Genomic DNA, 25,389 nt, shown 5'->3' on the forward strand with positions numbered 1-25,389 from the left:
CAGCAGCTCTCTCTGGATCCTGGCAGCTCTCTCTGGATCCCAGCAGCTCTCTCCGGATCCTGACAGCTCTCTCCCGGTCCCAGCAGCTCTCTGGATCCAGGCAGCTCTCTCCAGGTCTCGGCACTGCTCTAAAAACACCTCTCAGATTCATCAGCCTCTCTGCTGGAATGGAGGTTTTATTAAATCCAACACGGCGTTTGGGTGAGAAGTTCCCGAAACAGCTTGAGCTGAGCAGAGAGCGCACGGAGTCCTGCTGCAAATGTGAATCACCCCAGGGACTGCGCGCATCCAGGGCTGGGGAGCCGCTGATTCGCAGGCATCTGGCTGCCCCGTTGACTGCTGGGACACGGTCAGCGCCGCGGACAGTCCGCTAACTTTGATATCAGCAGCCGGCTCGCACCTGCGCCACTCCCGCCGTCATAATATTTTAATCACCATAACGAGCCGAAGCCCGCGGGGGGGCCCTGTAATCTGTCGTCCGTCGACGCCGGGCCCCGTGTCCGACAGCACCGCTAACAGACGGGCCTCCGTCTCCCGCTGGAGTTTTTATCACCTGGCGCAGGGATAATTTTGTGGTCAGCGTGGCCTGGAATGACACCCTCTGGCATCTGGCGGGGCCCTCACCTTCAGACGAGTGCCTGATGCTCTGTCTGTCTCCCTCTCGCCCCCCCCTCCCAGTCCATGCGTCTCACTTTATCGGCCCCCGTGACGATCCGTCTCTCGCTCTCTCTCCCTCGCCCGCCCCGGGGAACGGGTCCAGTCTTGGGTCAACCAGGGCTGTAACGGTCTCCATCAGCGAGCGGAATAACGGCGTTCCCAACGGGGAGCTTGATTAGAGCGATTACACCCAGGGAGGGCACTGTTGTCACGTGACAGGGGAGTTTAAAGAGCTGCGGCAGAGGACAGCGGGAAGGAAGAGGTCGTTTTAAACGGCGCGTAAACTCTGGGCAATCGCTTTACTCTTCTTTTATACCCTCTGCGCGGAGGAATCCGTCCGCTCGGAACGGAGCTCGTCATCGACCGCGAGGAATTTGTAAAATTGGCGGGAATGCGTCCAAGGCAGACCACGCGAGATTACGGAGGCAAGCTGCAGAGAAACGGCGGTCCTGCGCCACGCTTCCCAGACCAGCCAGCAAGTGACACGCTCATTTCCCACTCTGAGCGGGGAAACTGAGTCAGCTTGGGGCCTGGGAGAAACATACGGGTGGCGTGCGCGTGCGGGAATGTTCCTCGGGTGTCATGGGAACAGCCCCGGTCGGTGTACGCCGCAGCGTCGCGCCGGTCGCGCTGACATCAGAGTGGCAGCCCGTGCGGTGCGGGCCAGCAGGATCCGTATGCTGGTTTCAGGCTCCACGTGAAGTCCGCGGGCCGCAACGCTGCGTATGTGTGTTTTTTTCTTCTTTTAGGCTGTTGCCGTGCACTCCCCAGCAGTACAGCGTCTAATTGGCTGTTTCTCTGTGGGGAGAAAGCCTGCTGCTGTCTGCAGTCTTTCCGGCCTTCTGGCCATCGACTAACTGGGCAGAGCGAGAGAAAGTCTTCGATCGTGAGGGAGGAGAGCGTCACTGTCAGGCCTCAGGTGGCATGGGCCCGCACACGTGTGGTGCTCCCTGTAAGGGGCCAGAACGTGCGGTGTGTGGGTGGGCGATCCGCTAGGCTTCGTTACCCAGTGTCGTTAAGGTGTTGCATCTGGGCTGATCGTCAGCCCCGCCCACCAGGCCCGCTCGGCCCCCCCTCGGCCTGGCTCGGCCCCGCTTAGCCTGGCTCAGCCGACTCCTCCACACGGCCGTCTGCTCGCCTCCGCTTAGTCACTGACCAACCATTTAATGTGCCCCCATAAACTGAGAATAATCCCATCTCCAGATTAAGAGGGTGGCTTTTGGAGAGGAGGGGAGGGCATTGGGAGGCCCGGCCACAGCTCTCCGTGGCTCATTAGAATTCCCTCACTCCGTCCGCAGGCGCAGAAGAGCGGGATAATCCCGTGGAAAAAAAAAACGGAATGAGCGGGCAGCCTCCCGAGGCCTGAGAGGAGTGTTTTATATCCGTGGGCGATGCCCTTTGATGTTACCCATTGATCTCCCTCGCCCCCAGTATCTTCAGTGTAGCCTCAGTGATGATCATCCATATAACAGCCCGTGGGGAATGAATGAGCTCGTGGATGGAAATGATGGCTTGGGGGAGGGGGGGCAGGGGAAGAAGGAATTTACGCAGTGAAAAATGGACTAATAGGTAAAGCAGGCCGTGTAGGGGTGGGGGTGGGGGGGGTCCTGGCTGGCTGCCGCTGCACCCGGAGTTTTTGCACACAGGTTCTGATGAAATGCTACGGAAACAGGCCCAGCAGATTTAATTAAGAGGCCCGGGCTCTTTCTCTTTTTTTCGTGGTGAGGAATGTTTACCTGGCGTGGTTTTTTGGCTTGACCTGCCCGTTTCACAGATGACTTTTCCCTCTCCCGCTCGAGGTTTTTCACGGATGTGTTCTAACTGCCGGAGTTCAGGTGGAGAAGCGGAGGGATTACAGGGGTGTTTCCTTCACCACTGGGAACCCCTCTGCCTCAGCGCTCTGAGCTGCTAGGCAACACGGTTATGGGCTGGGGAAGAAATGTTCCTCTCATCATTTATATGAACAGCAAGCATGGCAAAGTAGTGTTTTACACAACACACACACACACGCACGCACACAACCATGCACACACCCATGCGCACACTCACACACACGCACGCACACGCACACGCACACAGACACACACACACACACACACACACACACACACACACACATACAAACCAAGATTGGGGTCAGTTTCATTTCAATTCAGTCAGTTCAGGAAATTCATTGAAATGCAATTCATTCATTATGCATTTCTCATAGAACATTGTGGCAATTTAAATTCATTAATTCAATTTCAACATATACACACATGCGCATAGGCTATTTTTTTCTTGGTGCAACATTTGGATCTTCTGAAATGTGCGTGGTTAGCCACCATATATTGTTACCATGTGGCTCCCTAGCTGAGCTGCACAGCCCTTTTGCACTATTCCTGCAAAGGGTGCCTGTGCTTTATCTGGGTACGCCTTCCCAGGATCCTCAGCACAATGGTGCCTAAGTGCTACACAGATTAAAATGATTTTGCCTGCAGCCTACAGGACAACAGGAGCAGTTGGTGAAGTGTTTTGTCCCCAGTACAGCTGTAGCCGTTGTGTGGGCTCTTGTCACTTTCACTAAATCAATAATAATCATTACACAACAGAAGCAATTCAGCATTTACGCTTGACAAGCCATCCCGTGGTGAAGCCGCCACAGAAAGCAATGCGCAGGTCTCTCTCTCAGTACGGGCGCTAAAAATAGTATCCCTTAGCCAGAGTTGCGGAACTCGGTCCTTTGTAATTCCTTGAAATGCACAGCGGTCATGTTGACAGGTGCTTGTACCATATTAATTGATTGTTAATCGTGAATTAGCACTAATGCGTAATGTGTGTGACTGAAAAGTCATGATGTTTGTACTGTGGTGTTCGTGATAGCCGTGGTAAACTGGCTAATTTTTTTCTTTTTCTTTTTTTCCACGTGGGCCCACCACCACTTGCCGTTGGATATGAACACCACGTTTTAGGTAAGAACCACTGTTCTTAAGTTTTAAAATACATAATCATACGCAAACATTTATTGCGTTTAACAATTATGCATGTAAGATTCCATTTACCGTGATGTTTTGGAGTAGTTTATTGTATTGAAAACTGAATAAGGGCCATATTTCACCATTTATTTTTGCCTCAAACACATGCCATTAAAACACACTGCAAATTGATGGCATCTCTATTCTTCACATATCAAGTATATCCTCACATGAACATGAACAAGCACAGAACCGCTGTGATAAAGCTTCATTTATTCTCGACCAGCTCAATGGGAGTTTCATTTAAAACTTTAACTTGTGGTGTTGTGATTGGCGATGATGTAAACACCGTTGGCAGACAGCATTTAGGCTGGTCCTTTTTGTGTGTGACTCAGTCGTGACCCCGCACACGGTCCCCTCTACCCAGATTGTGGCTGAAGGCCTACGATGGCGTGGAAGAGCCCGGCCAAAAAAATAACCTTCCAGGGCAGGCGTTGTGTGGAGCTGGGGGGGGGGGGGGGGGGGGGGGGGGGGGCGTGTTGATCTTCCCTCTTCAGAGACTGGCATGAGGTCTAAGCTCTCCGACCGGACGCTTACGGCTGGAGGCCGATGATTGGGGGTCTGCCGCAGTGCATCCATTTCCTGTCGCAGGGCACTGTTCCATCCCGCCTGGCACGCTAACGCCAGCGCCTGGGCCGCCAGAGCCCTAGAGACGGCCTTGAAGGACAGGGCGGAGAGCTGGCTGGAGCGTCCCCTCCGACGGCTCGGAATTTGTCACGTCGCCACAGACGAACAGCTCTCAGCGCAACCGAGGCCGGGGGCCAGCGGGGCTCTCCGCAGCGCTCAGTCACCCTGGAGAAACAGCCGCCGTCAGCTTCTTTTACTCTTCAGAGTCCAACTTTGTACTGGATTTGTGTCGGGAAGGAACATTTCCCAGGCCCGTAAACTCATCGGATTCGTGTCCAAATTCGATCCTCTCATGCCCGTACCGTCAAACATTCAGAAGGAACAGGGCTGATAAGGAACCAAGCACAAAAAAAACCAACAAATGCTTTTAGCAGCAGTGACAGATAGGAGATGCATGTGCACTGGAGCTGTAAGTATCCTCTATGCAATCTCTTATGGTGTCCATCACCGGGCCCGTGAAAAACAAGCTGAGAGAGCCAGGTGTGCTGCAGAGCCAGAGCCCAGGTAAAGGTCTCCTTTAATGACTGGCGTGGCTTTTCCAGCCACTGCTGTCCACTCTGGATCTTGCTGGCTGCGGTTGCCTGCATTACTGGCTGCATCAGTAAATCTAAAGCATCTTTCTTCATTTTAGGCCTCATTTCAGTTGCCCAGCCCAAGGCTTGCCTCTGTCCTCGTGTAAGACATGTGATTAATCGGTCACCTTGGACACGGCACCGACGGCGGCGGTAACCCCTAATGGATGTGATCATTCTGAACAACTTCTGTCTGAACTTTAAGCTGCCTTTCATGGATAAGGCTTCGGTATCAGTGTTGATGCTTCACCGCTTCGTGTCATCCGATGACCTGAGGCATTTTCCCTCCTCTGTACTCTGTCTCTGGGTTTATGAAAGCAAACAAAATGTAAATGTAAATAATATCCATATTTGGTGGCGTTACAGGGGAGCTCTGAGTGCCAGTAACAGAGGACCACGGAGCTTAGCTACTTTGGGTACGACCATGCAGGGCGTACTGGGTGATAGGTGAGCGGTCTCCTCTGTGCCCTCATACCTCACGGCTAAAGACCCGTGTTCTCTTCTCCCTCCATCATTTCGCCTCAGCCTTCCCTTGCTCTCCGTTTCTCATCCCCCAGATGGTCTCTTGTCAGGCCCAAAGTGTGGAGAGGGCATCTGGATGCTAATCTTGATGCCTGTTTGCTCGCTGCAAGTTGGCAGGGGCCGAGGTTGGGATGTCGGGAGGCTGGAAGGGCGCTGTTGCTCGGTTACACAGTCGGCTAACCGTGTTCTCTACAGAGCCTGTGTGTTTCTGTGTGGCTGGGCGTCTCCTTACTGCGTGCGGTGCGCCTGCCGTTCATCACATGCATCTCTGCACAGAATGCCAATCACTGAAAGCCCTGTGATATCTGCTGGTTGCATGCCTCTAATGATGGTTTTAGAAAAAGTTTAGAAATATGTGTAAAACATGCTGTTTCCCAGTTTTTCTCCTTCAGCAGTGTCTCTCTGTGTGGAACCAGCACTGATAGTGGGAACATTTGGCCTTTTTGTTGTGACGTCAGGGTCACTGAATCACTGAACCACTGAACCGCCTGGTGTAACCTGAACACAAGCCATACAGGAGACGCGCGAACACGCTGGGATTTTATTTATCGAATCGTCATAAATCCCGCTCTGTGTTTATGCCGCTGTCTGTTGTGAAGCATCTTGCCTGGAGCGCCAGTGGCCAACGGAAGCAGCTGGACCCAATCACGGCCCACTGGCTTTATTGAGTTTCGCGTGGCTCTGAAGAGGGCAATTTAGGCCACTGCAGCCGTTTGAGATTCAGCTCTAGTGTCTTTCAAAACTGGCCCTCGCCCATCTCGCTCCCCTCCATCTATAAATCTGAGGGCTTGATGAGGTGGGCGAGAGGCCCTGGAGAATGCGCTTTATTGGCTTGGGCTGTCGTAAAAGGTGAGCGAGAGCCCCACTTGTTTATGAAACCCTGGTCCAACTGTGGAATATCGCATAAAACCAGATGTGACTCCTGTACTCCAGTTGGGTCTACAGAGACTGTATTTCCAGAGCTCTCTGCCTTGCTCTCTCTCTGACTTTCTCTCTCTCTCGTTCGCTCTTCCTTGCCCTGTCTCTCTTGCTCTCTTGCTCTCTCTCTCTCTCGCTCTGTCTCTCCCTCTTGCTCTCTCTCTCACTCTCTTGCTCTCTCTCTTGTCCTCTCACTCTTTCTCTCCCTTAAGAGACCTTCAGCTGAAGTGTTTTTTTTTTGAAGGGGATAAAGGCAGCGTTCCTGTTCTCTCCGCCCTCCCCGCAGATCTATAATGTTCTCGCAGCGTTTGTTTTCCTCGGTTTTCGTATCCATGTGACAGTGCCGTGGCGTTGTTATGGGCTACAGCTGCGTTTCCGTTAGCGTTATGTATGCGTTAGCGGTTGTGTGCAGACTCACAATGGGCCTGATGTGTGCAGTGTTTATTTCCAAGCCCGCGCAGGGGAGATAATTCAAGTAGTTTATTTATAGAACGTTGCAGCGCAGGGATGTGGTTGTGGGGTGCTTATTAGCAAGAAAGCTGCCCGCTTCTTAAATTTATTTAATAAATCATTCGCATAATATATGACGCGCTGGCACGCTCCTCAAAGGAATACGTCAGGAAAAAGAAGACGTCGAGCCGTCAGGCTCCGTGAATGAATAAAGCAGCCATTTAACGGAACTCTTTGCAGAGGTTTTTGGAAATGAGGCAGCTGCTGTACTGAAGATGGAGGAATGGAGCTGTTTTACTATGTTTCTGTGAATGTTCTGTTTTGGCATGAACACCCCCCCCCCCCGCCCCCTCCACACTCCTCTTCAAAAGCCCTGCATTATTAATGCCTGCAGGTAGTGAATCGTAATGCGGTAGTAATCGGGCGAAAAGAGCGTGGACCTCAGGTGCATCATCAAACAGTGACGCATTTGGTACAGTATATGTACACGGGGCATAATGGCACCGGCTCAGGGAAGCGGAAATGGGCTAATTGAGGATCTATTTTCATAATCTTACTTTGGGCCCAATGCCTTCCCTTGCTTTCCCTGCCCTGCCTTTGAAGAGCACTGGGCTAGAGTGTTTCCTTGTCACCATTCACATGTGGTGAACACCACGCGAATGTCGCCATGGTAATAATTCACATGGAGATCAGCGAGCCGCGTGTGTTTTCTGTCATGCTGGGGGCGGGGCTTGTGTGGAGTTGTGGGGTGAGAATGGGGATGAGGATGGGGATGTGCTGGTGTACCTACAGCTGATCTTACTGGTGACATCACCCCTCACCCACAGTGCTTGTTAGCCAGCAGGTGTGGCACACAGAGAGCGAAGTCCTGCGTTTGACGTGGGCGAGGACCAAACCATGAAAATCCTGCTTCTGACAGAGTGACGGATAAAGCTCTGCTGGCTTCCTCGAGACGTTTAGCCCCGTTTGCTCCCTGGGGGGGGGGTCAGCAAACACTTTCTCTGCCATTTGCCTTCAACGCAGAGACTCAGACTTTGCTGGTAACTCTGGGTGCCCCCACGCAAGACACGGTAGTGAAGCTGGTGCCGGTGAAGTATGGGGGCTGTGAATTAGAGAACATGGAAGCTTCCGGAAACCAGCGGCCATCTCAAGCATGGGCATGCACTGCCCCTCAAGCTACCGCTTTCACAGAAGATGGACACAGGACATGTCACTCGCCTCCTGATTTTTGCCTTCAATTTGTTATTGTGAACTATTACGCCCATAGAATAGCAAGGAAAAGAAAAAGGACGCGCCGAGACTTCACCTTCATTTCTCTCTCCTCGACTGCAGAGAGTCATTGTCAGTACAGAATAGTTGCAGGGGGTTTGTTCCTGACAGATTGCATTTATCTCCAGGAAAGAGGTGTACTGTGGCTCTCTGCTCTCTCTCCCACACTTCATTTTGTGAAGCCTTGCAAATTGACGAGGGGGTCCCTCTGAAGGGGCAGCTGTCAGAGCCGGGCTCTCCCCGGCCAACGCAATTAGCCTCTCAGGACCAGATGCATTCTGGGAGCATCTCTTCTCAGCAAACCATCAGGACCCCGCACGAGGAAAAAAAAAATCTGCACGCACCTATTATGCAAGGCTGAAAGCTTTGCATCTGTGATGTCTGATTATCAGCGAGTGTAACTAACATCGCACACGGCTTCAAAACGAAGCCAATCAGACGAACCCACCTGCGCTTAGTTTGGTGCTGGAAGAGAGTGATCGTGGGCTGGCGGCGCTGGTCGATTCTTATTTTTCTAATGAAAAGAGACGACTGGCTCCATCAGCCTAGGCGTTGCGTACTGGGAGGATTTAAACACCGGTTTAGAATTTTCCCTCATCCAGCAGTCAGCCAGCTTCAGACAGCTGTTGGCCTGCACCGCTTGTCTTTTATTTCCTGGTTTCTGAAAGAAGTATTTTTTCAGCGTCTGAGCTTTAGATGATTTTTGATGACTAACCACCCCCCCCCCCCAACTCCCCAACCCAAGAACAAGCAGGGAGTGTCTGCCCCTGGATTTACCATCTCATTTCTGGCTGAAAGGAAAGAGAGAGAAGCAGGAACAAGAACAGAAGTGTAGCTGCAGGTAAAGCGCTGACCTCACACCCCCCCCCCCCCCCCCCCACTTCCCCCTCCCAATCCGGTCTGCCTTTCATGCTGAGGATGGCTCCAGCCCCCCACCCCTCCCTCCCACAGTGTGAAAGAAAGCATCTTTTCATCCGCGGAGCGTGGTTGCGGAGGGAGCTCTGCCGACCGGCTGCTCCGCGGCTCCTCGGCCCCCCAGCGCCGGAGCCCCGCCCACTCCCAGCAGCAGGAAGTGCACCAGAGCGAGCGTGTGCATCTGCGGGAGGGAGGGCCCAGCGCGCCTCAGGACCGCAACTCCCAAGCTCCCCCCTGCTCACGTGTTTCCCCGTGTGCCACTGCAGACGGACAGGGCCGAATTTAACAAGGTGGGGGAGGGCGGGGGCGGGGGCCGGTGTGAGGGAGTGGGGGCGTAGAGAAGCGAAAGTCGAAGAGGGAGGAGGGAGATTGAGATGAATAGTTAGGCGAATCGGAGAGGAAGTGGAGGCATGTTGCTGACAAATCCAGTGGGTCTTGCTTATCCCAGCCTTATAAATCATTGTTGTCTTTGTGGGCACCAATACTTGCATGTCTGTGTGAGTGTGTGTGAGTGGTGTATGTGTGTGTTTGTGTGCATGCATGTGTGCGTGTGTTTATTTCTATTTCTTATGTATGTGTTTTTCTACACATACGCTACATGACCGAATGTATCTGGAAACCCCTTGGTCTGGAGCTTATTTTTTGTTTGGGCTAGGCCTCTTAGTTCAAATGAAGGCAAATCTTAATGTTACGGCATACTTGATTGGCCTACACAGAGCCCTGACCTTAACCCCATCCAGCACCTTTGGGATCAGTTGGAAAGTCACCTGCGAGCCAGGCCTAATCGCCCAATCTGATCTTCTGGCTGAATGGAAGCAAATCCCAGCAGCAATGCTTCAACATCTAGTATAAAGTCTTTCCAGAAGAGTGGAGGTTGTTATAGTAGCAAAGTGTGGACCAACTGTGTATCAATGCCCATAATTTTGGATGAAATGTTGTCAAGAGCCCACATACTTTCGGCGATGTAGTGCATTTTCATTTTTATTTTTTATTAAAAAACAAAAATTTTCCAACTCATCTGAATTTTGAGTGCTCAGTTTGTGAATTGCTGTATGTACAAGCATGCTAATGTTCGCCCCCTGTACCTGGCTCAGGAGAGTGAAGACAACTCGCAATTCTCCAAAACGCAGTACCAGCCAGCTGCTTCTTTTTCACACTGCTGCCATGAGCCGCGCATGCACAGGATAGGGGTGGAGGAGACCCAATCATACACATATGCAGAGGGCGCCCGGACAGCCAACAGGGCTCGCTAGAGCATTGAACCCTGCTATCCCCATGACTGAATCCTGCCCATATATCCATTGGATGACGCAAACCCAATTGTGCAAGGCTGCGATGCCACCTTTCTTATGATACATTTATCGGCTTACACATTTGGCAAAGTCATCACCGCGTCTTTGTGGGCCATTTCAGTAATGCAGCGGAGTGCTGTGCTTGTGAAGCTGGAGGCGGAAAGCCCCCTCCCCTCCCACTCCTATGGGTTGCTGTGAGGATGGAGACCCACAGCCTCCCGTCTCCTCCAGGAAAGCGCGAGTGCTTCTCCTCTCCCGCACGCAGCCCAATCCCTCAGACCGTCTTCCAGCGCTAATCCTGTTTTCAAATATCTCAGGAAAGAGGATTATCTTGTAGAGCGGTATGAATTTCGCCGCAGTTCGCTCACACTTAATTAAATGTATTATTGTGTCCCGAAACCTCACATTCTCTCCCCTTGGATATTGCTGAGCGTAAATAAAAAAATCTGCGCACTATAATTAAGCTTAATTGATTTTCTTCACCTTGCTTTTTTTCCCCCTCCTTCGCTTCTCCCCCCTTGCGCTCAAAGCGATCTGCCAGCAGGGAGGCCGGCCTCCTGCGTGCTGCAGGCATCAGATTATCCAAACATTTGACTCTGTCTCCATGGTAGAAATCTCTAACCCCCCCTCCCCCCCATCCTCAGAGGGCTTCAACAGGCGTCTGTCAGAGATAAGGCTGAGCCCGTATCAGGAGCGTGCGGCCCATGCAGGGGGCATGATGGGAGATTGGTCACTCCGGTGCAGTGGGCGAGGGCCTGGGGTGGGGGTTGGGGTTGGGGGGGTTTGGGGGGTGGGGGGGGGGCAGGATTTATTTATGGCCCATGAGGAATAGATGCTGCAGAGGATACACACACAACCTTGAGGAGATAAAGATGGACACTGCACCTGCCATTTCTTCCCCCCCTACCCCCCCGCCATCAGTGCATCCACTCCCACTGCCTACTAATCAAGCCTTCAAAGCTACGACGCAGCTCGTAGCCGTCTTTCTCCATGCTGCTATTTTGCAATATTAATGCCATCTCCGCTTTTCTTTTGAGCAAACCTGAAGGAAACCGTGTAGCGCATTAGCGCGCGTAGCTTCCTCAAAAAACGCTCTTTAATTCTCACTGCTGTTTGCTTGTTTTGACAGACGTCCTTATTGTTTTCCGTTGTGCCTGCTAAGTTGAAATAAATTGCTTTCCGCGCCGCAGGTATCTCCCAAATTTCAGGTGGTTTCCCCTCCTCCCCGACCCTGCGCATGAATAAATGACATGAACAGGTGGGAGGGCGAGAACAGGTCTGTTAGCCTAGCGACCGGCAGTATGCCAGCACGCATGCATGAGCAGGCCTGTTGTGGATCATGCAGTTTTGATGCAAAACACTCATTTTTCCCATTTCACAAGCATTTCATGCCTGGCAAGTGTCCTTTATCCAAAGTGATTTGCATGACTTCACTATTATGACACATTTTATGCATCTTTTATACACTGTGACTCATTATACATCTTTCATACCTTAACTGTGCAATTAACCGATATCCTGGCTAAAGTCCCTACAGAAGTGTCCCACTGGACATTTTTTCTGGCACCTGGAAAGCTTCTGCCTCCTCCTTCCTCTCTTGTCCTCCCCCTTGCCCACCCCCCTAATCTTTTCCATCCCAGTATACATATTCAGCAGTGGAGTGCGAGCAGGACTTAACTCAAATACCATCCAATATTTAACAGGACCCCCAGCATGCTGAGAATTACCCAGAGGGGTTCATGGTAAACCAGACCGGAACACACCATAACGCATTAATCCAGCAGACACACAACGGGGTATTTTTAGCGCTCAATGAGGAAGTGAGCAACTCGCAAAGGCAAGAGCATCGCAGGCTGAAGAGCTGCCAGCTCAGTCTTTTGGTAGAGTAAGCTGATGGGTTGAGTTCGATTCCATTTCAACTGATTCGGTGCCAGTAACTAATTGAAATTCAATTCACAGATTAGAAAAATTCATCCTCCTGTTATGTGGGGATTTTTCTGATTCATGAACTGAATTTAAATTCCGTTCTGTAATTGGCTGAGTGAATTGGGGGGGTGGGGGCTCCAGCGTATTTGCAGAGGTCTCTCTCTGGGCTTGACAGCATCTTCAGGTTCTCTAGTAGTGTGTACAGTATATGTTAGCGTTGGGTCCTTGCATTAGCATTTAGTTTGTATATTAGCGCTGAGTTGAAAATGCACACTAATCGTTGGCTTCTGGGAGGATCTGAGTTGGTGTTTTCTGCTGTGTGCATATTTCCGATCTGTTGCCCTCGGTCATGTTTTTCTGTGTTGGTTTCTTTTTTCATTTATGCATTTATATTTTTTGGGGGAAGGGGGGGTTTAAAGGGTGAATCTCCACTGTTATTTGCTTTTGACTGCAGAAGAGAGAGAGGGGGGTGCTGATCTGGGAGTCCCCAGCGTGAAGCAGCCTCAGCGCTGCCCCCCTCGCCCCCGCCATGACAGAGGCAACAATGCGGCTCTCTTCTCCTCGCTGACTCACTCCTCCGCAAAATCCCGGAGTTATTTGCGTATCTGCGGAGCGATGTCTCTTAAAAGCCGAATTATCCGTCCGGCCGCCGGCCCGCCCGGCCAGCGCTGCTTCACCCTCGTTATGTCGCGTGATCGCTCCTCGGGGTTTTTAATAAGCTCGGAAATAACCGGAATGTCCGAGGCTCCCGCCAGAGCCCTTGGGCGCCGGTGTGTGGATGTCCGCGTGCTCGTGCGCTCGGGAACCCCGGGCTCCTTATTACATACCGCATGCGCCGCTCTCTTTCCATCCAGAGCGTAACCGCGTCACTCTGTCGAGCAAACGGCTGATGCGTCAGTCTTAAAGCTGCGCCGATTGTAATTGTGGCTCACGCGTATTCTGTGGTTTAAGTTGAGGCTAAGCGTCCAGACACGGCGCAGTCCGTCCCTACACCTGCCTCACTTCCTCTACCACGACTACTTTCCGTTCCCAGGGAAATTGTCTCCAGATTAATTCAAAGGAGTAATTTTGGTTCTTTGTTCTCGCTGTGTCACTTTAAGAGTCCGCTGAGCTACAAACCAAACACAGTCCGCGCGCTGCTCGTCTCCCTGTGAGAGCGGTTGTAGAGTGGAAGCGGGCCGGACAGATGGAGGGTTTTGCGCGGTGCTGTTCAGCGACAGGCGGTGCCGGTGAGCCCTGCCAGCTTTCGGCTGCACTTCAGAAGGGGGTTAAGGTGGGTCCGTTAATCCCCGTTATCACGTAGGCTTTTGGGCCTTCGGCTGCTCGTTAATGACTTTCGTGGATTGACATCCATCCGTCGGTTATTTCCTGGCCTCGGCCGTTCGGTTGTACGTTACTCTGACCTTATGGGAAATACAAATGTCACTTCAAATAGGTTGCTGCTGTGTTGAGCTTACTTTCAGGAATACTGTTTGAATGTAGCTACAAGTGGTGTGACTGGCATTGCACCACACTCGTTTGGAGCTAGCCGTCAATCAGGACCGCTCCGTAATACATGTATTTGCTGCTAGGAGCAGTCATGCTGTGAATTTGGAGTGCGCTGGAACACTGGTTTCAGACAGCCCTGAGCTCCTGCGGGGGCCGTATTGATTGGTAAGGAGGGGACGGGCATCAGAACGCTTGTTTGGGAGGTTAAGGGGTCACGCCCCTCGGCCCGGCTGTGGGGTCTCCCTCGGGGAGAGCACAGACTTGCGCTCGCGCGTGCAAACGCGACGGCGCTCGTATTCTGTTTCAGGCCCGGTCTTCAATTATTCATGTTATTGCACAACAGCAACACTCACCAGCATCCTGCTCCGAGGCCCTGCTGCACAACTGGGGGAGGAGAAATTCTCTCTCCAAACATCAACCAGCAAAAGAGCAGTGCTCCCCCCCTCCGTTCTCCACTCTTAGCTTTGCTGAAGTCATCCAGACCAATATTGTGAATATTGACCATTCTCAGACCGTGGCTGACAGGGAATCCCCTCCGCACCAAACAGATGTTTATAATTGTAAACATCTCGTTTAAAAATGCTTTATTAGTCTCCTTGGTGGGTCCTGGTTACAGAGTGGCCATTGTACTCGGCTGGCTGCTCCTGCTCCCATGGCTCAGTTTTCAGGAAGAAAAAAAACAAAACAGAAAATGAAGAAAATAACTCAGAGTGAACACAAGAGCACCGTCCCAAAACTGAGCAATGTCTGTCCAACCGACTGCTCCCTCCTGCTAAAAGCTGAAATCGGGGCGTTCGATTAACAGACACGCATGTTTAATCATGAAGGGGAGAAATCTCATCACTCAAACTGTGAAGGTCTCAACTAGCAGTGGGCTAATAGTGCTTTGTGAACCCCGTAATGGGTGGAGCTACTGTGCACTGCTGTCTCCTAAGAGGCAATGAAAGGAGTTCCTGAAGCCTCGAGGTGCATTCGCATTAGCAGTCCCGTACGTGGCACACACAACTCCCTCGCTGTGCGCACAGTCACAGCCGTGGAATCCCCCCCCCCCCCCCCCCTCCCCCGCCCTTCACTGTGTAGTAGGAGGATACGTTTGCTGCCCTGAAACCAATCCTGCCCAGGTGGATTGTAATGAGGTGTATATCTCTAACATAGCTACCATAGCCCTATCACGGTATGTATGTTGGGGGGCAGAAGGTGCAGCAAAGTGAAAAGGGTAAGCTAACTTTACTCTCCCATCAATGTGGTGGAAATGGGAGGGGACACAGACGACTCCAGAGTGGGGATGTCATTGCTCATCCGTCCATCCCTCATCTCGCTTCTTCCACAGTGCGAAACTCGCACCCCAGGAGGGTAAACCTGGGACTGTCAGTCGGATTCTGGGGAGAATATTGCGCGGGGCTGTTCACACAGCTGCCTGCGGGAGCCCAGGAAACGCTCGCTCGGCAACGAAGCGGGGGCGTCGGGGCGCGCCCTGGCATTTCCGAAGGCCACTGTGAGCAATGCGGCCCCGTGGCCCATAATGCACAAGGCCAGAGCAACGGACACCAGGGACAGAACAGCTGTGGCCCCCCGTGGGCCCGAGCTACAGGCTCCTGAACGTCCACCCCTGACCTCAGCAACACAGGGGCGTTATGGGAATTTCACTGTGCGGGAAGGGAAGCTTGCTGTTTCCTACAGTGCTGCGTGCTTTCACTGGACTGCTTAAAGCTGCAGGAACAAACATGCATAACAAAAAATAAAACTGGCACAAATCATCTTTATACTCCAAATATTTTACTTTAGCAGCTCTTGTCTGTTTTGAGTGTTTACAAATCATATTTTACCCGTGTGGCACTTGGGAAATTTTATGTGTAGTGTGTACAAATGAGATTTTTCTCTTTTTCAACAGTTAGGTAATGGTCTTTTCAGTATTTCATACTTGGTGTGTTGCACATATTTGCTTTGCAAATGGAAGCATCGGCCCATGAATAATTTTGCTCTCTGCGCCCTTCGCCGTCCTTGCCCATCTCATCGTGCAGCACTAAGGCAAAGTGATAGTTTCGGTTAACTGCACTTTAACTGGGTTTATGGGTCCTTCTCCAGGGCTGAAGAGCCATTCCCAGGGCGTGTAAATTTGAGCTTTGGGAATCCAGTGCAGCGCTGGTCGTAAGTTTGGAGAAAGGTGGTAATAATTCTAGGGGGCCAATGCCGGGGGTTGGGGAGATGGGGGACAAGGGTACAAATTTTTAGCAACATGCTTTGCACCCACTAAGGAGCCCGGTGCGTTATTCTTCCCGAGGGCCCAGTATTCCTGGCTACTCCCCTGATCCAGTGGCTCGGCAGGTGGTGCAGTTCTGTGCTCGATTGATCTGCCCTTAGCCGTTCCTTTGCTGGCTGAAATAGGGAGCGTTTCCGGCTGCTGGAGACCAGAGTTCAGGCCCTAGCCTGTGTCCTTCCTCATCTGCTTCTCCTCGCCGTGCTCCTTGTATTCTGCTTGCCACATTTCTGGATCTGACCCTTTTAATAATGGAGTGAGTGTGCATGGCCCGTTCTGCCAAGACACAGCTTCCCTTTTACGCAGGCCCATCCAGACATGACACTTTCCAATTGCTAGTGAGTGACACTGCAGTTCCTGTCAAAGTCACTGAGGAGGGATGTTTTCAGATGCAAAACCGAAGTGCTGCAGCTAAGAGTTTCTTTCTATGGAGAGTGTTTGCAACGAAGCCATTCGGACCTGATTTACATGTAAAAGGGACATATCTTAATGATTTTTTCTTACTTGGCTAATCAAAGCGATCTACTGGCCCAGTCGTTTTGTCCTTTTCTCTGTTATTTTTCAAGGATTCTCTCCATTCTCTCATTCTGTTCACCTCCCATATGAAAACTGTCTTCCAGTCCTCGAGTCTGAAAAGGTTGAGTCCATTGTAATTGTACTGCAGGCATATTTACATTTATGTCCATAAGCGGGTTAATATTCCATAGTGCTGTCTGGTTGCTTTCCCTTGACACTTGACACGGTGTTTTAGTGTCTACCGTGGGAAGGAGTGGGCTGAGATAAAGGCTCCCACACTTTACCCAGAACACACCCTAGTTCTCACTCTCTCTCTCTCTCTCTATCTCTCTCTCAACCCCTCCCTTCACATTGCTATTCTTCCTGGCCTCTATTGACAGCCCCCCCCCCCCCCCCCTTCCCATTCATTATTGATACTGTGTACTTGGGATGTAAAAATAGTGCCCTTGTTCGGTGACCGCCCCAAACATAAAAGGCACATTCCAGCCAGCGGACGACGGGCAGCTTCTGCTTTGATCTTCTCTCCTCCCTCATCAGCTGTACAGTGTGGAGGATGACTGGGGAACGGTTGAGATTTCCTTTTAAAAGGGGTGAATACTTCGCTGAAACGCATAGCAAACGACAGGCCTCTTCTTATCTTCTCATTAGCGGCGCAGTGTGAGAGACGACAGGCTGAACTCAGGTAGAGGAGCTTCACACACGGAGCCCTTCCAGAAGATTCCTCCTCTCCTTCACCTTCCGCATGCCTTTGTATTTTATGCTCCCGCACTCTCGCTGAGGGGTTACGGTTGTGATCTGACCTTAACTACAGCGTGGAGGCCTAGATGCTAGTTCTGGGGCTTGGGTGAGAGAGCCAGCCTTGGTTCTGGTCAGGCCTAGCACCTCCCAGCATGCTTTGCTCCGCCGGATGGTTTCCAGAGCTTCTCTTTCGCTTGGATATGGGTGCCCTGCCGAGGAGCCGGACGGGCACAACGCTGACTCGCGCCGGCGTGATGCGTGGACTCTTTTTCCTGATCTCCCCACGAGACGCCATCTCTCCCGAACTGACCTGGAGACAGGACGTGTGACGACCAGAACAGCAAGTGCTGGCGGAACGGCTAACCCATTTCCTCCGTACGATTTGCCCGGCCAATGGCGCACCTCTGACTGTTGAGGTCTCAGTATCAAGCTGTATCAGGCCCCTGCCCTTTCAAAACAACACCCGCCTGCCAAAATAAACACAAGCTTAGTACCCTTAATGTGAACAACAGGCACAACATTTGCCTAGTGAGAGGTCACTTTACTCAGAGATCCAAGCTGAAGAATCGGAGCCAACATGGACAAAGGTGTGGAACCTGTCACAGTAGGCAGGCTAATGGAGTGAAACAAAATGGGGCCCAGAAGAGCCACCGTCTGTGTCACGATGGTATGATTCCCAATGCCATTTAAATCTCGTAGCATCCTGTATAGTTAGCAAGTGCCCACCGGCACACCGTGGGAAAAACATGCGTAAGACGATCTGTTCTCTGCCCCCGTGCGCATCCTGCTCTATCCTTCTTGTATGAACATCAAAGCCTGAGGTAGATTTGTACCATCGCTCGCTCTGAAAATGATATTAAGTACGGCAGCATCCACGAGGAAGGCCGTGCGTGAAAGCTAGAATCAATACACATCCGGGCTGACAGGCTCGGAGGGCGCGCGGAATGCACATTCATCATCGCGGCTAAACGGGCGGAGAGGAGGTGTCCCGCCGTTCGCTGGCTCGTCGGGAGAGCCAGGCCTCATCCGAGGGGCGCACTGGGCGCCCGTAGGCCCGCAGACGCGGGGCCGCAGATTGCCTTCATACAGCAGGCGGTTCTCTTAACGGGCGGCGGGCGGGACGGGGACCCGTTCCTTAGCATTTTCGGCACGGAGCCATCTGCGGCGATCGCTATCGTCCCTTCCCTCCTCCACGCCGCCTAATTGACTTCACGCCGATAGCGCCGCTGTAATTACATTCCCCCCCCCCCCCCCCCCCATCCCCGTCCTGAATGCAGCGCCAGCGAGATCGGGGGCGGTACGGCACAGCTGTCCGCGAAGCCGGCCCCTCCGCTGGCCCGCGGCGGGGCCCTGGCGAGGCTTTCGAGGGGACTCGAGGAGGCCCGAGGATCCCGCCGGCGCCTCCTCGCGCCGTAACGAGAGCGCGGAAACAGGAGGGTGATTTATGGCCGCCGCAGCGGCGTTAATGAGGGGAGCGGAGGGCCCTGCGGAGAGGCCGCGCCGAAGCGCTTCATTAGCGGCTCGCCGCCGGCCGCTGGAACAGGACGAGGGCGGGGAAGGGGATAGCGGGGACATTTATATGATAACACAGAGCAGGCTGCCCTTAATAAGGGTGTGTTCCAAATAAATGAAGAGGAGAATGAGGTAGAAAAGAATAATAATGCTAATGGTAATAATATCATGAGGCAGCTGCACCTTCATTGACTCGTAATAGGCAATATATTACAGTCTGCAATTTAGTTATTTGGCAGATAATTTTGGCCAAAGCCATTTACAAGTGCATTTAACATGGTAAGCAAACACCACTGGAGCTAGTCGCAATCAAATTGGTTCCACTGTTGATGCCTCAGTGCCTGCAGAATAAAGGGAGATAATGGCATTAGATTGCAGGAGAAGTGCAGTGCAGCCGTGTAGCGGTGTAGCGGTGAGCTGTTAGCTGTGCTGTTGGGGATTGGCTCCAGGGCTCTGAGGCTCACTCTGCAGCGCTGTATGTGCTGGGCGGCTCTGCACTCCCCGGTCCTGGCTTGCTGCAGAAACAGACGGCAATTAGCGTAGATTCCTGGGTCGCGGCGAGGTGTTTATTTAACGGAGCGGGGCCGCGCGTCTCCTCGCTCCCGGGGGGTGGCCCGCTGCGCCCGTCTCCCCCCTCTCCTGATTCCATTATTGAGCCGAAATCGAGCCCCTGAGGGAATTTACCGCGATAACAGTGGCAAGGAACCCAAAAGTGGCAGAGCTTGATAGGGAAAGAGTGTGAGGGGGTAGCAGGATACAGTGAAGAAGGGAGTTGGAGAGAGAAATGGAGAGAGTGCATGTAACGGAGAGAGTGTGAGACAGATGGATTGGAATGTTATTCCCAGTTATCTCAGAGATGCCCCCTTGGTGTTCCGTGGGAAAGGGAAGGGAGGAGGGGAGTGAAAGAGAGAATGAGAGAGTGAGGGTTGAGAGAGAGGGATGAGAAAGGGAGGGGGCAGGCATGGTCAGACAGTGAGCTACGTCATCCGAAGACTTTTGCTTGCTTTCATGGCTGGGTGAGCCCCCCCCCCCCCCCCCTCAAATGAGGATGGCCCTAATTCACGGATGACGAGGAACAATGGAGGCTGTTGTGTCCCTCACCTCTGACGACCGGAGCGGTGACACAATGGAGCCCTTCTCTGCCGCTGGACGCCAGTGCGTCTCCCCCGGCGATATGACAGACCCCGCTAATGCTACCTGACAGGGAGGCCACAAAGGCTGCACTGTTCACTGAAGAGGCGAGGGGGAGGGGCCAGAGAGAGATGGTATGAGCGGATGCGCACTGTACTCCTTGTGTGTGTGGGTGCGTTTTGAAAGCGTGGGGGTGGGTTAGTCAGTGTGAGTTCCCGAAGTTCAAAATAACAATTAGCGTAGCGCATTGTCTGGCTAAGCTCGTCCGAAACTTCCCCCAGAGGATGTGCGTGTAAGTGGGGCCGGGACAGCATTCCCAGGCAGGGGGCTGGAGCAGGCGCAGCCAGTGGAGCAGGGACCTCCCCAGCTCAGCCTAAACGTGGGAATGGGACCAGGGACCAGGCCAGGGGGACAGGGACAGTCAGGGCATTATGGGTCGTGGGAGTTTATGAGGTGGTTCCTGGTACTCCACTAGTTTGTGCTAGCATGTGTATATGACGGGTCTCCGAAAAGTACTCATTTTCTAATTAGGGTCCCAATAGTAGAATTATTTTGAATTTGGGTCACACTATTAAAACTTTTAAGAACCTGTGCTGTAAACTATGGTCAGTTGTACACCAGACATTCATTGCTGGTGTACATTTTTTTAAGGTGGCAGTTTTGTTTCATGTTTGTTTTCAGACTGTATGGTGATGTTATGTGCAGTATGTTCTAGCTGCACAGATGCTATCTTTCAACCATAGATAAAATCACCATCTTGTATGCTTTAATGCATATAGTATATTTATTGCCATAAGTCACTTTTTTGGCTGGCCCTTTAAATTACTACCTCTCAGAACTCAAGGGAATTTGAATTTGTAAAATAAAGGTGAAGCTAATGTACCTGGTGATGTGCCCGAATGAAATCCAACACTGGACCCAGGACCCAGTCTTTGCTCTCCTCTGTGCCTACTTTTCCAAATGTATCTCCATTCAGCCAGTTTATGATTCAGCCTAGGCTGGACAGCTGCACCAAGACGGCCACGCGTTTCCCCAGCTTCATGGGGACCGATTTATGTATTTCAATTTCTGAAAAGCACACAGGAATCAGCATATTGGCGATCTTGGCAGTCTTCCTTGTGTGTTAATGCACTATGCTTGATGTAGCTACGCAGCTAATTTTCATTTGTAGTCCCTTGTCGTGTAGTGTAGTGCAGCACAGCATGGTGTAGCTGCCATACACTGCCAGTGCTACTGCAGCACAGGCTGTTCGAAGTCCAGCCGTAGCCTCGCCTGCTGGAGCAAGCTGTACATTATTTTCTAAAAGCAATGAACGTCACGGGGTGGACAAGGGCACGCTCAAATTGATAATCTTGTTTGCTGTGACAGTAAAAGGTCACACAGGTCACGCTGCGACACATCATTCTGATAGCAGTTGCTGGATTGGATCCCACTTTGTGCAGATTGTTAATGAGCGCTCTGTGAATCGTACAGCTCCGTGGGCGACGGCGAGAAAGAGATGCGTCTTGCTCGAACCCGGCCACGCCGGCGCTGAGGACGCAAGGTGACCCCGCAGCCAGGGCCCTAGCCGCCATTTCCCAGGAGGACCTACGCGAGGAATTCTGGGAAGCGTGTCAAGCCGACGACAGATTGGGCCCTCTGTGCCGTCTGCGGGCCTCGGCCATCTGAGCTCGGAGAGCGAGGCGCCACTTCGCCGCCCCTGCCTGGACGAACCGTCCCCTGACTGGGGTTACATAAGCCTTTTCAGGAAAAGGGCTCATGGTGTCCGTTCGTAGGCTTGGCGATGGGGTTTTGCAGTAACCCCCATTTCCACTACACGAGCACGTTAAATCCGGACAGGGATCTGTCCTGGGCAGTTTTAGGCAGTGGTGATTCGTATGCATTCCAGCCATTCATTCGGACCAATCTAATCCGCATCTCCGTCTGTAGCCAATTTCATCTGCCAGGGGATGGATCAAAATGAGAGCGTGTTTTCATTTCATTAGAAGTGGCTGCGGAGGTGGGTGCTCTCTGTCTGCGTGTACGGCTGAGAGTGCCAGCATCCGCTCTCTCAGAGTGCGTTGCCAAAAACGGAAGCGTAATAAAAACAAAATTTCAAAATGAACTCTCTTTTTCCAAAAGCAGTTTCCAAACTTTGGCTGCGGGCATTAGGCCTCCTCGTGATTCAGTGAAGCGTGCGCGTCTGGTGCGCGGCCTTTGTGACGCGCACTCTGTCTTTCTACTCAGCAAGGCAGCGAAACAGCCTCTGAAGATTGCAGCTTGTACATCGTTTCTCATTTCTGTGTGATGCCTCTGACAGGTGATGCAGCAATTGTTTTTTAGGGGTTTTTTTCCAGCTCTTTGCAGTTGAAGTTCTGCTGATGTTCCAGCTTTATGAGGCAGCGGTGTGCTGTGATGCCCCCCCCCCTCAAAACACCACACACTCAGGTTACATTTCCACACAGAACACAGTGTGATAAATAAGAACAGCCGCGGGGGTGTCCGGTGGGGCGTTGTTTTCTGCAGAGAAGCGAATCTTGGCTGCATTTCTGTCTCATCTCCTTCCCATTCACCTACACGTCCAAGAAGAGCAGCAGTCCTCTGTCCCAGCATGCACTGGAGAGCATAAACTCCAATGCACTGAGATGCGTGACCTCCCATTACTGTCTAACACCCTAGCACAGCTTAGATTTGCATCATTCTTGGTGAGCTTCAGTAAGGGCTGAAAGTTACAAAGCTGCACTACATTTGAGAAAGGGGGCGGGTTCCCATGAGAGAAGCGGTCAGATTGTTTTGAAAGTCTGAGCTGGCTGTGAATTCTGATTTGTTATCTGCTGTGGATGCATGCGTGACTGAAAATGGTCATTTGCGCCTTTGTGAAGCTCAGTCAGCCGGACTGGACTGGCTACTGTGTCCCTCTCAGTGGGTTTAACGGCAGGGAGTTTGGTAAAGATTTAAAGCAAACAGAGGATAATGCGATTATGGCAGGGTAAACGCGGCGTGAGTGCCGCTGAAGGAGCTCTGTGGTGACCCCGGCGTGTTCCTCTGTCGGCAGGCAAGGTGCTGAACACGGATCTGCGCCATTACCTCAGCCTGCAGTTCCAGAAGGGCTCCCTGGACCACAAACTGCAGCAGATCATCCGGGACAACCTGTACCTGCGCACCATTCCCTGTGAGTAACGCCGTAGAGGTCTGCACCCTAACCACGCCCATTTCCCTGTCCGTCTACTCCCTAACCACTCCGCCTTTCTCTGCCCATCTATGCCTGCCTCACCTCGGGCCTCCACATCCAATGCCATGGTGTTATTTCCTTTGAGTGGTGTTACTCCATCCACACTACCGATCCAAGGAGTAGCAAACTGTGCCCCCACCCCTATTTTACTCTAATTCCCACAACCCCCTGCATGTAGGATTTAGTCTCATGGAGATCCATTCAGCATATTGCAAATGAACAGAGACCTGTGGGCACTGCCTGTACTCATGCTGGTGCTGGTCTTTGACTCCTGAACCCTCCTCATCCTGCCCCACCGCCCTGCCCCACTGCCCTGCATCACCACCCTGCAGCACTGCCCAGCAGCACCGCCCTGCCCCACTGCCCTGCATCACCACCCTGCAGCACTGCCCAGCAACACCGCCCTGCCCCACCGCCCTGCCCCACTGCCTAGCAGCACCATCCTGCCCTACTGCTCATCTTATTTCACCCTTAGACCAGATATCAGCCTCTCTGACCAGCAGTCAGGCCCCCTCAGCACACGGTGCAGACTTCATAATTGGAGGCAGCGAGGGAGAGCCAGTGTGAAAGAGGAAATGGGCACAGTCTTTATTTTCCCTTTCTCCCTCTCTCTGTCTCTTCCTTCCATCTCACCTGCGCCGTCAGCTACTCCCTCCCCCCTTCTCTCCACTCCCTTTCTCCCTCTCTCCCCTGCTCCCTATCTCTGTCCTCCATTTTAGCTGCTCTGTCTGCATCTCTCTCTCTCTCACTCTCTCTCCCTCTCTCTCACACACACACACACACACACACGCACTCACACACACACTCTCTCTCACTCTCTCTCCCTCTCTCTCACACACACACACACACGCACTCACACACACTCTTTCTCTCTCTCTCTCACACACACACACACACACACACACACACGCACTCACACACACTCTCTCTCTCTCACACACACACACACACACACTCCAGAGAATACAGATGTACCTTCCCCCGGGACAGAGGCAGGCTGTTGCTAATTTTTGCTCCTGAACCTTAAGCAGGGAGCTGAAAGGAGCAGGCTTGGAGTCGCTGCGTACCCATCCCACACTTCCGCTGAACCCCCCTCCCTCCCTCCCTACCCAGCCCCGCGAAGCGCCAATGCTAATAAACCTGCTCTTTAATTGCTTCATGTAATCATTTGGCTTAAAAAGATGCCGCTGGCTAAATGGGAACCCTAATGTGCCACAGTTAGATTTTCAATGGTTTGTGTGGCAAGTGAGTGTTTTGCAGCGTTTAGCTGGTAATTAGTTCCTGTTTCACACGTTGCTAATAGATCATCGAGTAATCCTCGCAATTAATGATATTAATTTGCATAAAGTTTTCCCCATTTGTTTTGGAGGGAAAAGACGCGCCCCTCCTCCTCATTAATGTCAAATGGAAATATGACCGTAGCAAACGATTGGGTGTGTAATACGTTCGGTTCGCTTTGATTAATTTCGCCGTTCTGTCAGTAATTTGGCATGTTCTAGGGTTAACTTGATTGCTGGCTGCGTATTGGTTGTTGTGTCAGATGGAACTGCTAAACGGTAATTCAAGGCGGTTGCAAACTGTGGAAACCGAAGGTGCTTTGAAACTCATTACTTTGCTCCTGGGACGCAGTTAATTATGAACAGTGTATAGGCTTATTATTTGTTTGAAGTCTGATTATGATTAAATAGCAGGTTATGTGATGTAAATTACTGCACTGTCCAGCCGTATGCTGAGAACCAGTGTACGACGATCCTGTTTAATGCTGCGCTGGGAGCCGCCGCAAATTTAATGAGGGAACGAAATGAAAAAATCCATTTGCGCGTTTCCCTGGCTATGAGTGATGCGCGCGTTTACGGTTCGATTTAAACGAGTAAAGAGGGGAGATCAACGCCGCCATTAGACAGAGGCCGTTTGTGAAACGCAGACACGTTTAGGACACACACCGTCTCTCTCCGTTCCCCGGTCAATGGCCTCCTCTTTAAATCATTTTTTTTTTTTTATATAAAGCCGCCGTCTCGCCCGCGCGAGGGGTGGGATTAGCCGGCCGGTGCTGAGTTCGCCGCGCCCGGCGGAAACGGGCGTTTGTGAGGGCAGCTCCCGCCGCAGCGGCCCGCACCGTGACGAGCGGCGTGCATCGGCGCGGCGCTGTGCGTGGGACGCCCTTTCCTACGGCGGCGGCCGGCGGACGGCACCCTCCGCGCCCGTTAGGAGCCGGTGAGAGGGAGCGTGACCGGGTCCTGGCCGATGCTCTTACATGGCTGCCATTAAGGCCCTGGAAACGGCCTCTGGTCCGTCGGGGGAAGAGAGGGAGGAAGCAGTTTAAATCACCAGTCTGCATTGGCCTGGAACCTCCTTTTTCTTTCTTTTTTTTTGA

General features: G+C 52.1%; 1 protein-coding gene across 2 annotated transcripts in view; it reads left to right on the forward strand.

The window, feature by feature from the left end:
- magi3a (membrane associated guanylate kinase, WW and PDZ domain containing 3a) overlaps positions 1–25,389 on the forward strand; it is a 117,284-nt gene that overhangs the window by 48,067 nt on the left and 43,828 nt on the right. For both annotated transcript variants that reach the window (XM_035383419.1, XM_035383420.1), the window contains exon 2: positions 22,839–22,955. In XM_035383419.1, the coding sequence (XP_035239310.1) occupies positions 22,839–22,955 (117 nt within the window). The remainder of the gene's footprint in view (positions 1–22,838; positions 22,956–25,389) is intronic.

The sequence above is a fragment of the Anguilla anguilla genome, chromosome 11 (genome assembly GCF_013347855.1).
Source record: "Anguilla anguilla isolate fAngAng1 chromosome 11, fAngAng1.pri, whole genome shotgun sequence".
Taxonomy (NCBI): domain Eukaryota; kingdom Metazoa; phylum Chordata; class Actinopteri; order Anguilliformes; family Anguillidae; genus Anguilla; species Anguilla anguilla.